This window comes from Haliotis asinina, chromosome 7, assembly GCF_037392515.1.
Source record: "Haliotis asinina isolate JCU_RB_2024 chromosome 7, JCU_Hal_asi_v2, whole genome shotgun sequence".
Taxonomy (NCBI): domain Eukaryota; kingdom Metazoa; phylum Mollusca; class Gastropoda; order Lepetellida; family Haliotidae; genus Haliotis; species Haliotis asinina.
In genome coordinates this window covers 61,843,011-61,857,734 of record NC_090286.1, presented here as the reverse complement: position 1 = coordinate 61,857,734, position 14,724 = coordinate 61,843,011, and the positions used below count along the sequence as shown (strand labels likewise).

General features: G+C 43.0%; 1 protein-coding gene and 1 pseudogene across 1 annotated transcript; both read left to right on the top strand.

The window, feature by feature from the left end:
- Positions 1–2,917: 2,917 nt before the first annotated feature.
- On the top strand, positions 2,918–10,091 carry LOC137291862 (uncharacterized; annotated as a pseudogene).
- A 329-nt stretch (positions 10,092–10,420) lies between these two features.
- Positions 10,421–13,719, top strand: LOC137290946 (uncharacterized). The gene is made up of 2 exons (XM_067822167.1): positions 10,421–10,436; positions 10,796–13,719. The coding sequence occupies exons 1-2, from the start codon at positions 10,421–10,423 to the stop codon at positions 13,717–13,719; spliced, it is 2,940 nt and encodes a 979-aa protein (XP_067678268.1).
- Positions 13,720–14,724: the final 1,005 nt, after the last annotated feature.

Below are 14,724 nucleotides of genomic sequence, written 5' to 3'. Positions count from 1 at the left end.
GTCAAAGCCAAAAGTATCTGACTGAGGTGGCAGGCAAGACACTAGTCCAAGCTTCTGTCATCTCCTAGCTGGAATACTGCATTAGCCTAATGTATGGCACTACAGTATTAAAAGGTCGGCACTGGCTGCCAATGAATGGACGGAAACCGTGCAGAGTCCTTGTTCTGGTATTCAAGGCACTCCATGGGTTAGACCCAGCTACACCCAGAAGCTCGTCACGCCATACAGGCCAAGTAGATAGACATCAAGCTTGACTGTCTCTGTGCCAGTAGCATATGGAGATCGGTCATTCTTCGAGGGTGGTGCTGACTTCTGGAATAAGCTCCCTGAAGATCTGTGATCCATTGAGACTCAGGGAAACCAGAGGAAAACTGAAAACATTCCTCTTCTTGAGAGCATATGGCTGAGCGCCTTTGAGTCCTGGATAAAGGCGCTATATAAATATCTAGGTTATTATATTATAATTTATGTATTATATAATATAATTTCACCATCACCTAATCATCTGCATAAATTAAGTGAGATATATATATGTGTGATATTAACTTCTGAATTTACAGACCGACGCCATATACAAAGTAGCTGGAATATTGCCGAATGCCACATAAAGCTAAACTCACTCACTTTAACAGGTGTGGATAGTCTCCTGTAGAACTGGACGGCATCAGGCTGTTATCGGATGTTATTCTATGAAATGATGTTAATGATAGGGTGTTTTGGTTCGGTGTCTTCGTTGATGGCATTTCATCTGAACCGCACCTTGTTCCAATCATTGGTTTGTCTGGTCACTAGAGGTCAGTAGTGGTCAGTACTTACTGGCCTTCGACATGTTTGGTCAATTTATCGTATCGACTGATCATTTCCAAGTTACATCCATAGTGTTGTTCACCTGCCACACTTCCAGGGACTCTTGAAGGTCCCGGGGTAGAATAGGCCTTCAGCAACCCATGCTTGAAATAAAAGGCGACTAACGGGATCGGATGGTCAGGCTCGCTGACTTGGTTGACACGTCATCGGTTCCCAATTGCGCAGATCGATGCTCATGTTGGTGGTCACTGGATTGTCTGGTCCAGACTCGATTATTTACAGACCGACGCCATATAGCTGGAATATTGCTGAGTGCGGCGTAAAACTAAACGCACTCACTAACTCACTCACTTTCAGGGCATCACGCGCACACGTACACACCATCTCGGGCCAAGGCGTATTCCGTCAGCTGTCATCAATGCTCTCCTTTGGAAGACCCGGGTCTCTTTTCACGAAGGAACCTCTACTACGATTAATCTAGCCTCCCATTATTTAACATTGCACTAAGGTTACTTTAGTGGCATAGAATCACCTTAGTGCTTTCTGAAAGGAGACCCTGAACCACCTGTAATTATCTCCCACTTCAGGGCTATTTCAGCGGTCACAATATTACATGATAACAGAGGATATGAAATACATAAACGGATATGTATCATAAAAGTGTTTCTGATAGTTTGGTCATTGGCTGTCTTTGGTAAACAAAACAACAATATCATGGTGGGCGGACCATACCGAAACATAAGTCTCATTAACCTATTCAGACAATGACCTACTTTTCAGATGATCCCAATTTTCTCGTGTGAAAGTGTAAATTGACACCACAAACAACTCTGGTTAAACTGAATTGTAAACTAAAAGTCACTGTGTTCTGTAATCTGATTGGTTGAAAAACATGATCAAATGGTATTAGATTCCCGGAAACTGCAAGACTATTTACTGCGTACTGACACGTAGAAACCTCGCAAACAATTGTTCTGTTGCGTCATCAACAGTGGTGACGTCATTCAAATCATATTGTGACGTAAAGTTAGAATGACGTCACAAATGAGCAACTCCAGATGCTACCATGGGAACCAGCTGAAACGGCCAGCTGATGACACTTCACTGCTGTACCCCTACTCGATGAAAACGAGTGCAGACAGTAAAACCCTTTGGTTTACTTTTGTGTTTACAATGTCGATAAACATCATGTGACGCCGTCGGTTCCAAATGCATTCCCGTGCTTCAAATACTCAATAACACCCGGAAATTGGCCAACACATGGTGTTTATCTCCTAATTCCAACTCCTTGTTTCATAAGAAAATGGTATTTACAAATGAATTTCAATTTTAAACTTTAATTGCACCGTCATTCTCTACTTTATGTCGAGGTTGAGGCAGCATACCTTAACTATGGAATCACAGATTGCTACTGTCTGATGAGGTCGTAAATCGATTTACGATGCATCTGGCTCACTGGTTAAACCTGTTATGTGTTGTTTTGCGCCTATTCAGCGTAGCTCTGTAACGAACAATGAGGTTGATGTAATATCAGTTCCGTCAGAGACCACTAAACTTTTCTAGCGGCAGTCTCGTTTTGATATTTCCACGATTTCCAGGTTTCTGTTTATCAGAGCTCGCTGTAAGACATAGTACGACGTATTTACTAGGATTAGGAGCTTAGTGTTGCAATATACAACTGCGTAGACTTATCAAATCACACTGGTTAATATTTATGCACCCAGTTAAATGACATAGCCTAAAAATACTGGACTGGTTATCGCATTAAGCTGCGCAATAGGACAGGACCAAGTAAACGGGAAACGAGACTGTTCTGTAATCAATGTTGGCTACATCCGGGAAGTTTCTATCACCCCTACCTGTTTGCGGTGTGCTAAATTTAGCTCGGGACACCCCGTGTATGACCCGGTATGTTGTCATGGTTGACACACCCCTTTAATGGAATTTCCACTATCTCGTAATACAAATAAAACCCAGTTAAAATACAGTTTTAGAACTGCCCAAACATTTGACAAAACGATGGGCAGCGTCCAGCGATAACACTGAACGGACATTGTATGCACAGGACATCGGTATTCTGCTCTGTTAGGTGGGTATCAGCTTCCACTCTATGACTTCAAACACCGCTCTATCACAGCCTCCTGTGTTATCGGGGGTACCCAGACCACGAGGAGGCTCATGTACTGCCCCACCACCTATCCAGCCGCTACGTCATGAACTTGTTCGGTAAGAGAAACAATTTTTTTTTGTATGATTATTCTTGGACTTGCTCATTATGTCATTCTGTGTCATTCTGTCATTCTTATGCTCATTGTGTTCATACGTTCATTTCTTGGTATGGGCTATGCACTCACCTGTTATCTTGATACACAAGTATGTGCACTTAAAAAGCTCATGTCCGTATGTTGATACACAGTTATCGGGGGTATATCAGGTGAAGTTCTCCACCGAGAAAACATGTTCACACTAAACTAGCGGTAAACGAAAACCACGAGCTAACTTCTTAGGGCCAGAACATTAGCTACTTGATTTGGTATCAGATTTAAAGAGGTGTCGCGGGTCAGGAAAGTCGGCACTCCAGTCATATTCGATGTGTGTTGTGAGACAATACCATATTCGATGTGGGACAATAACTGCAGATGCTCTAGATAGAGGATTAAACTCCGTCTCCACATGGGGTACAGTCATATCAAAGATGCTGGTCAGCATGTAAAGCACGTGGAACATTCAGGGAGAGGGACTGACTACCAGTCTACCCGTTCTCCATCACCAAGCGCCTGTAACGTGGTACTAACGAGCACTGAGGTTCCCAGGTGAGCAATCACAGATATGCTGTAAGGGGATTAGTAGCCAGGTGAACCAATCACCACACCAAACCTGGCCTCTTTCCCACACCTGCAGTCACCAAACACACCTCTAGGCTATCAAGACATGAGTCTTTAACATTCATGAGACGTGAAATGAAGGCCGGCTATAACAATGGTTTTCGATGTGAACATTCCTTTTGCTGATAAACCATGCGGACGCTGTAATCTCGGTAGAAACAAGGAGTTGTCACTTCAAGTTGTTTTTCGATGTCCATCTCTCACCACGTGGTGCCTATTGTGCAAGCCTATTATTCAAGGGCCGACTCGACTGATGTGTTATGTCATATTACACATGCATTCATCACCAAGCTACACGTGATGTTTGATATCATACAGCGGTGACATAAGCGCGATATCACCTTGCTGTGATTTGTTTGTGCTGCGTATCGATTAACATAGCAAATAAGCTTGCCGGTCTTCTATTCATGTTCGGATTACCACCAGAAAGCAATACCCCAACTGGGCGCTGACGAGTGTCATATGAAGTCATTCATCGGGTCACGTTTTCATGAGAGTAAATATTGTTTCTATGTCATATGCCTGGATGATAATATTTATCCTCTCGTTTCATTGGTCAGGAGTTTTATTCCACTAACTACAACAAAGCGTCTTTGATGGGGAACATGGAAAGGATTAATTTAACGATAATGTGACTTGGAACACAATGCCCCAATGATGAAACCATGACGTAATTCAAATTTGATACTTCAGGAAGGATGGGTTCTAACATTCGATGGGTGTGGTGATTCTGTTTTACACTGTCTTGAGTGCTCGCTACACTTTGGTTTGTGAAGTTCTATCTCATGTTATACATTCATAAATGGGCAATGTGAACGGAAGTTATAACCTTTTGCTGACCTACGGAGGGTTATTGTTCACTTAGACGTGTTGAGGTTAACCCTACCATCTGGTCATTCATATGACCCGATCCCAAACACGAGGACCTGGATCCGGGAATGGACACCAGTAAACGTGAGTGCAGAGTTTAATAATCACGACCGCAAGTATTTGTCGAAAATGGAGAACTACCACGTCGATACACAGTCTCTCTAACAGTTTCCACACAAAACGTCATTCTCCAGTATTGGGCTGCAGAATGCGCGAGCAGGTCCAGTCTACAAGCTGTAGCAAATTGAAAATGCGCCATTGATTAATGAAAGCAAAATATTTTCATTTACTGTTAAATGATCACGTTGTATTTTCTGTTCTGGTCATACTTTTGTTCATGGCGCCGCCATTACGTATCATCAGATAGATATATAGACAACATACAGGTAAATGTCAATGTAGATTAACACTTCGGTATTATACATCGTGGATACATGCATCCATCAACAATCATCACAGCATCTAACACGTCGCAGGACTTCGTGAAAAAATGTGCACACATATATATATATATATATATATGTGTGTGTGTGTGTGTGTGTGTGTGTGTGTGTGTATTGTGTGTGTGAGAGAGAGAGAGAGAGAAGCACGAGTCCTGTAACGTATATTACATATTTAACTTAAACAGTTTGTTGAAGACCACGTAGCGTGAGACTGTGTTAACGTGACGTCATTATCACATGTCTGGTTGTTTCAGTCGGAGAGCCACAGCTGGTGTGTATTTAACTAACTGAATATAAACATACTATATGCGGTGTTATGACTCTGCGAAGTAAGTTATTGTTCATGAGAAATGCGGAACGTACTATCAACTTCCTCCTAGAAACACGCTTTGTCTGAGCAAGACAGTCATCTAATATGCAGGGCGTTATGGATGGATAAGATACCATTAGATAAGTAACTACCAGGGTGTGTACCCCCACCTTTACCCGTGATAGTGATGTCAGATATTATAGAATACTTGGCTCACAAAATTGCCCTCCGAACAGAGGAAATGTGAACACCAAATGAAAAGGGGTTTACTAATAGACACACTCTTTTTTCTGTAGTTTTTCAAAATGATTTAACGGAAAGCCTGTTGAAAAATTAACTTGTATATCGTACAAGGGAATTTTCTATTTTCATTTTACCCGTTGACCTGAATTTGGGCCCCAAAGTCCGTTTGCCAAAAAATATAGATTGGCAATCTCCTGTTGTTTAGTTGCCTTCAAATCAAGGCGAGGCAAAACGTGTATCATAACAGAATATGATCATTTCTAATTTCAGTTCTTGAAAATGGCAGGGGAACTGACCATGTCCATATTACACGGTTGCTAGGCGACACACGTGTCTTGGAATGGCAGAGGGCTCTGCGGAAACTCCTGGGGACGTACATCCAACATGACCTCATGAAACAAGCAGTAGCGTTCCTCTCCGACAACGTACGTGTGTATACGCTGCTTTTGTTGCCAGTATATGTCCTCCTATATAAGTCAACTATAGATTGTCAAAATAGTCAAAATATGATGGCGACATTTCCGTAGTGAGGCAGATGCATTCCTGAGTCTAGATTTTCGTAGCTCTGTTAGCGCTAAGATAGTCTGAAGTTAATGTTAATGTTTGGCACTTACGACTAAAGTAGCGCTAAGATAGTCTGAAGTTAATGTTAACGTTTGGCACTTACGACTGAAGTAGCGCTAAGATACTCTGAAGTTAATGTTAATGTTTGGCACTTACGACTAAAGTAGCGCTAAGATAGTCTGAAGTTAATGTTAATGTTTGGCACTTACGACTAAGTGAGTTTCGAAAATCTAGGCCCAGGTGTATAAATGACAAACCGTTTCAGTATGTGGGAGTGTGACGGTACATACGAAGACAGCTTGCCATTAAAATTAAAAATGAGATTGACAGTACAGCGCTTGACATAAACAGGTACCCTACCATTCAAACATTGAATTTACGCCAGAAAAATCGGTCTCGATTATTTGACGGAACCGATTTCAGTGTGCACAAAATGTAAAATAGTAGTGGAAATTATGACACCATGTGTTCGCGGAAAGGGCAAGTGTGGCTTTGTGACTTGCCACTGGTAGAATATACATGTGACGGCGCAGCAATACCGAAGTGGTGGAACAGAATCCAGTCACTGGATAGGACTCTGCTCCTGCTAAAACCATAGATAATCTACAACAGGGATAGGTCACTTGCTTGCTTTCTTTACCATTTGTACTAATTAACGTGTGCCTCGTCATGCACCAACGCTCACAGCGATTTGGTTCGTTTCCAACGCAACTTCGGCTGCATTTAACAGTACTTCAGCCAGTGTATTGTATCAGTCGGAACTTTACAATGAATGAATGAAATTGTTAGTCTCCCGGCCGAAACAAAAACCTATATGTCTATGACCTGAATTTAGATGCATTGCAATCCCCATGACCGGGTATTTTACGACAACTTCATATCGATACCGGATCATCACGATCATACATATCTTCCACCACTTGGGTATTACCTTCATGTAAAATACTTTAATTTTATTGGTCAGTGACGTTTTACCAAGTTCCCGTGTCACCGGTAACACTGCTACAAAGAGGCGTACATCTGACCGCATGGTTCCCTCGAAAGAAGCATGCATCTTATAGTGTCAATACGCAGTGAAAAGCCTTGTAATTTCTGGGAATCGAATACCATTCGATCACGATTTTCATCCAATCAAATTAAAGAACACCATGACTTCTAGTTTACAATCAGAATTCATCGTCTTCAAATGCAGATCCACTCAGCTATAGAAGCTGTCCGCTCGCCGTGCTTGTTCCCCGGCTTCCCATGCCTGTACGTCCACGCCGACAGGAAGCCGGTTGTCTTTGACATTGACCTGTGGAAGACCATCCTCATCGCCATCAACTTCGAGCTCACAGAACCGGACGGCAACCGCCATCTTGACTTAATCGAGGTCAAGGTCACTGATAAAGTTACTTTACCATCTCTCATAGGGTTTCACCAGCTGCTGAAGAATATCTTAAGTAAGTTTTGCGCTCTCTAAGGCTACGACAATTAACTGCCTCAGCTGTGTATATCAATGCACCATTTAAATACTGCCATAATTTCACAGAATCAAGTTCCATAATAAACCATAAACATATATACGACTGCCTCAAGTCAGGGCAAATTGGGCACATGATTATGGCTCAAAGTGTTTACCTGTTGACTATTACAGAGCTGAACTGGGACATCATCCGGCTGATACTTAACTTGGAAGAGGAGGAAGCTGTTACGTTTCTGTGTACAGTAAGTAGCCAAATGGATTGTCTTGGTTAACGCTCACTGTATTGGATAGACGTGTGTACGTACTGGCTAGACAGGTGTGTACCAATATCTGTTCTCAGAATGATTAGTGGACCGTCTAAGATTACTCCTAGTGTATGACATGGACAGGTGTCGGTCCTTGAGAAAAATGGCTTTTTTGGTATTTGTTCCATGTGATGTTGATAAAACTACACATTTAAACCCTCATTTAAACGTACTTTAAGGGAAAACGAGGATTTTATCCTTGAGCTAAAATCTTAAACTATTCTATACCTTTTAATGCATATTTTATCCAAAGGTGTTATTAATATTTAGGCAAAGAGTAACATAAATGTTTGGTGAATACATTTAATTATATAAGAATATTTACGTAAATAATACAACTCAAGACAAGGGATTATACATATAATCTCAGCTCAGCAAAATGTTTGTTCGATGAAAAGGATAAAAGTAAGTAAGTAAAATGTTTGAAAGCCAGCCTTGGCTTATTAAGATTTCTAAACAATAACGAACGTGATGATTGAAACATCGCCATCAACCGCTTTAAGAACTAATTCCACTGCCAACTTTGGCGGTTTTAAAAGCCTTATTAATATGAACATTTCTCACCAGATAAAAGGTTAAGAATGAAAACACATTTTATACTAGCATGACCTATAATTTTGACGATTGAAGAAAATAGTCCTCATGGAGCTGTGTGTGTCGATATCAGTTTTCAGAATGAGTAATGGACTGCCCAGTTAACGGTTTCTCGTTTCTGCTTTGCACAATTGTTGAAGCTTGTTGGTGATCCCGCCCTGGTATGGATAGAGCTCTGCCCTAACAATACCATTCACTCACGATAGATGTTTCTGTAGTTAATGCTTCAAGTATACACACCATAGATCGACAATGAACATCAATCTATTTACTTCATAGAGACAAGTATTTTGTCATCTTCATTGATTTATATTTATTTCTTCTTTGACCTCAGCTGCAGGATGTGTTGCGATCTCCGAGCCGGACCAGCAATCCTGCCCTTGTAACTGCCCTGTACCAGAAACAAACTTCCGCTATGGAGGAACTTGGCTTCTGTCGGAGAAGAGGGGAGGGGCGTGGCACGAAGTGGGTAGTGGTGTGGGAAAACACGGAATCAGAGCAAGTCCTGTATGCCGAGGTTGTGTTGTTTGGCCTCTTTCACCACGGGAAAGGCTTGGAGACGTATATATGAGACTTGGTGTGAGGCCGTTGTATAGTATTATCCAGAGCTGCAGAGTTCCCAGCAATGAAGAGGTGGAGATAATGTTGATCTCTAGTCATTGATATGGATCGCCTATTGTCACCACTGATGCAGACTGTCCCACGGATGGTGAATGTGTCGCCCATACAAAGGGTAACGCAATGAACAGTATTAAGAGTCCAGACCATTTCTTGTTTTACAGAATATTTTGCGAACATTGCTGGTGGGTTATGGGTAGGGTGGGACGGAAGTGGCAACATAATATGTACTTCATTCTATTCTCTAAGTGATGTGATAGTGATTCAGAAAATTCAGCATTCTGAGCTGTGTGTGCGATAAGTTTGGATCCTATTATTACATAGATAGTTGTCATCGTGTTCATCCGCCATTTCTGAGTGATTATAAACTATACACACACCTGAAACAATGCGCCTAGTAGACGGGTATAATGTATAAAGTTAGAATAGGAAATTGTAGGACAAAATCTTTCCCATTTGCTCCTTGGGCAAAATGAGATTTCTACCTGTTCTTTGATACCAGTTCATATTTGTGTTTATTTCTTAACATTGATAACATTGAAAAGTCATAATGTCTTGCTTCGACACCTTGTGGTTTTAATTCTGTATCTCGAATAGCGCTGAATCACGTATGATGTTGGGAAATTATCGATATTTTGCAAATGCAAATTGATAGAAGGGAGATAATTCTAAGTCTGCTTTTCTTGTCTACAAAATCTGGAAATGGCTACAAAACGTTTTGTATCTGTGCCCTAAACAATTCAAAATTAAGGGGACACAAACACCGAGGGTACCCATTTTCGCATCGTGACCAGTGAACAACTTCTGTTATAATGACCTTTGGTATATCATCCAATAACTTTCGGTATATCATAATACTGCATCGCACAATTCAGATGGACAAAGATGTTTTTGTCTGTGTCTTGTTATGTGTTACTCTGTGACTGACACGTTTTCAGGCTTTGTTACGATTGTTACATTTTGTCAGTAAAGCCTTAGATAACTTTATTTGGTTTATAGTTTATTCTGATACCTGCACCCTACAAACATTAACGGTCAGCAGCCTGCCTTCATCTGTCTGTCACCAAAGTAACTAACGTTTCAGGTTAAACTCTCAACGGACTGTAGAAACACATGCTATGAGGTGGACTGGCAAGTATACAGCTGTTCCCGCACCGTAACTATTCATGACATTTGTCTCGCTGTTACAAAGGGACCTTGGGGGCCTTGAACTGCGTCATCAGATGTTATGACGTGATGGCATTGTGACGTCATTGTATTGTATGGTTGTCAAGGCCACTATTATTGTAAAGTTGTCACCCGAAGTCATCAGACAGATGGATGGCGGCAGAGGTGAGTAGGACATATCAGCAAATATATAAACTGGTAGTAGTTTTAATTTAAACCATCTGCTGATCGGTAAGACTACAGTATACCGGATACATTCTGCCATCCTTGAAAGCAAGTAAGTTTACTAATGGTAAGGTTTAGGTTTAGGGTTAGGATAACGTTCAGGGTTAGGGTTAGCGTTGTTTTAGCGTGACGTGACACTCAACAATATGGCTGATAGGTATCCGGTATTCTATAGGTATACCAAATATCTAGACTGTGTGTGAAGTATTGTTATCTTTCAACCTGCTTCTACACACTATCCTTAATACCAACATCTAACCATGATATCAGATATCGCATCAGTACACTACAATCTTCAGATACTCGTAAAGGGCGACGACTCGAAGACGAACGGCAACAGGCGGGAGTTAGTGATATTCGGCCCGTGAAGGTTGTTTATTCTAAGGATGATGTGCGTGGCACGACAGAGATCAGCCCCAGGCACCCTCAGCCAATGTTCATGGGACCCAGGCCGGTGATGATCCAGCAAGAACCAACTATGCCGTGCAGAAGGTCGTTTCCTCGCCAGGACCACCAGTCAGACTTTTGGACTCAAAACCTTAAACCAGAACCCGATATAAGAGCGGAACAGCTACAGGCGGAGTTTTTATCCAAAAGCCGGTTAGATCTACATCAAGGACAGGCTGTGATGCCCTATCAGAGACGTGGGTACCCGGGAGATGTGGCAGGAAGTCCAACAGGCTACCAGTACCAGGATTATAACAGGCAAACCCCACCGATATATGGTCAAATGCGTCAGCCGGTGAGATCTAACTATCAAACATATCAAGGACCAAACCCTCAGTTCACACCAGCATATCAATATGACCCCCCTTATTATGCAGTTCATCGTTATGAAAACCAATTAATGAACCCTCCAATGTGGAATGGTCCTCCGGCTGCTCACCATCCCGCCTTCCCGCAGGATATTCCGGCGCCACTGTATAATACCAGCCACGACTACTTTCACTCAGGACGGTCCACTCTTCCCCGCAGGATGCAGCAAGGTGGGGCATTCCCTGGCTATGCCACTCCCCCAACATTCAATGTGCACACCGCGCAAAGTAACATGCCTCTATATCAAGACCACGGTTATAATCCTCAAAACTACATGATAAATCAGTCTGGTCGAACCTCCCAAGAGAGCCTCTCTGGCCCTACGACAAAGAGTACAGATTCTTCGAGCGGGTCCGCCAACACTCTTCATCTATACGACATCTCAGAACTCCCGCTTAAGATGCGGGCTGAGGCACGCCCGAAGACTGAGGCGGGAAACGTGTCTACACTATTCCCGAAAACAGCGTCGGGACAGGTAGAACCAGTAGTTGTCGCTTCCACCAGGAAGGATCTCAGTAAGGCGCTGGATGAAGTTCTACAACAGTCAGTCAACAATCAAGACCTCCATGGCCCTGAAAAACAACATCCGTCTGTTAAAGCAGTAGAAACTGCTGCGCAGGTTGTGCCATCCGAGGGTCCTGACGACTTGGATCGTGCTGCCTTCTTTTTGCAGGAGGCGATAATGGATGCTGGCATCGATGAGATAGAAGGAGTGTTCGTCAAAAGAAACAGGCATCTGGTTCCAGAAAACAATGATCAGGACAGTAAAGTCACGCAGCCTATGGAAAATCATATCTGTGAAGAGGATGTGAGTGTTGACAAGGGGGATGCAACAGAACTGGAGACACATGACGTTCATTTGTCAACTCGAGGTTCAGTCGATCTATTGTCCAATTGCAACCAAAACGATTCTAATGAGAGCAACGGTTCTGGCGCTAAAGGGGTCGATGTCAAAAGCATAGTAGACGTCTCTACCGTTATGGCAAAGAACACTTTCAGCGAACCTTCAGAAAGTCGCAGTCGCGAAGGCGCACAAACCTTTATGTCCTGCACAGAACAAGAGAACATCATAAAGAGCCTGATCCATTGCTGTACAGACTTCGAGCACAGTACCGAAACTAACCAGACTGACGCAGACAACGTATGTCGTCAACCTCCTTCGGTGAAACATACCTTAGATCAAGAAATTGCCGAGGTCATGGGGAACTATTCGCGTGAGATGTACACTGAAGGGCAGACTGGTACCATTGCAGGAGGGACGGGTTTGGTCACAGGTTGGTCTGAGAGCAAGACGACCAGATCGACGTTTATTGACGATGAAAGCCAGACCCAACGGCAGACATTTGGTACGATGGGAAGTGAGGTTCTGCGTCCCTCCTCTACTTTTCAGGACGGTAGGGAAAAATTGTGGTATCCGTACTGTGAGACAGATGCTGGATGTGTGGATTATATGAACAACAACCTGCCGCCTTTTGGGTCTCACACATCACAGTTTGTATCTGGTCAAGACTCGACGTTTTCAGCCATGGATTGGAGAAGATCTTTCTGCGACAGGGACCCAACACAGGGCAGTGTGAGGCCTGGTGTGAACGATTACAGTGTGTACTCCATGTCTCAGTCAAGACAAGCTATGGATATGCCATTCTTCGAAAATTGGGACTTGTGGAGTCTTGATACAACACCTTTGGGTAGACAGGTGGATGGTACTGGGCAGATAACAGTAACACAGGCCACCGAGCAGTATACAAACATGGCGGACATTATGCCCTATGCCAACACGGAGATGGGACAAGCGCACGGTTTTGCTGGCATATGTTTTGCTGATTTAATATCCGAGTCGACACAGGATGTTACCGCTGCAGTGATCAATTCCGACCAAACCCAGTCAGAGACGAACTTAAGCTATATGTGGCAGCTAGCAACTGAAGGTTTCGAGACGCCATCTAATAGTTGCAAGGAAGTCAAAGAGGAGACAACCCATGATTCTAGCGATTCTGATGACAGTGAAGTGTTTGTCAATGGAAATGTACACAGTGGACACACTGGACAATCAGGTGTCAGTACTGGTCATGATAGTCATGAGACACATGATGAACGCACAACGGACCAATCAGTGCCAAGTACTGGCACACCATGTGAAGATGTTAGCGACCGAGTGGATGATTCGTCAACACCACCGTCACACCTGAACTGTGAAGTCAGCAGTACAAGAAGTGCTGACGAAGCTAGTCGATGTGTGGAGTCTAGCGTGAGTCGGGTACCACTTTGTCCTGACAGCCAGCCAGTCCCTGGCTCCATGTCACCACTGGTCTACACAAGACCTACAGAGGGGGAAGCTCTGGACGAACTGAACACCTACCTGGCGTCTCTCCTGGAGGGAGGAGGTTCCACGACTGAACCACAATAACACGTGAAGAAGATGTGAATAATGGGCTCGATACACTCAGAGTTTTAAGTACTTCTCCCTTTGGGCTTACATCATATTACTCTGTCTGAATACTGTTTTCATGTGAGGGAACCACCTCTAAATTAACTAACCAATTCTGTTCTATTCATACAAGTTCACAGGCTTAATCACACGCGTACTCGTTCTTAAAATCTCAGGGAACTCTCTATGTCTGTATTTTGTTTCTGGCGTCAAGTCCTAAATTCTACCGCGGTTTGAGATCTGTCTGGAATGACGTGATGTCCGTGTGTTGAAGAATCTTGACACTGACCCACTGATTAGTACATTTGTCCACGGCATCAGTTTGCCATGTCCTCCGTATTTGGAGAATATCTATAGTGTAACACCTACCTTTTCATTTTCCTCTTAAAATGAAGTTGTCATGTTTAACTGTGGGTCATTGTTCATACTGCCTCTTGTTTGCCTGGTCCAGTCCCGAATGCGCTGCTAGTATTGCCCATTAAACTGAACAGCTTTCACAACCTCGCCCTCATTAGTGCTATTGTTAGACGTTCCGATAATTACACCCGGGTTAGATCCGGGTTAAAATCAGTCTTCTGCAATTGTCGTAAGAGGCGAGTAACGGGATTGGGTGGTCAGACTCGCTGACTTGGTTGACACATGTCATCAGTTCCCAATTGCGCAGATTGATGCTCATGCAGCTGATAAATGGATTGCTTGGTCCAGAGTCGATTATTTACAGACCACCGCTATATAGCTGCAATATTGCAATATGGCGGCATTAACAAACAAAATCTGAACAGTAAAGTGAGTTCGATTCAACGGTTTGAAAATGTATCGCGATTACACCACGTTGGTGGTGGTACTGGTGGTGGTGCACGGGTATGGTGTTGACATAATCCAGTGAACCGGATGTTGAACTGTACAAGTTGTCCGAGTCAGTTCTTCGATTTTTCAGATTTTGTTCCTTGCAATCGACAACTATTTGATCAAGATGAAGTCAAT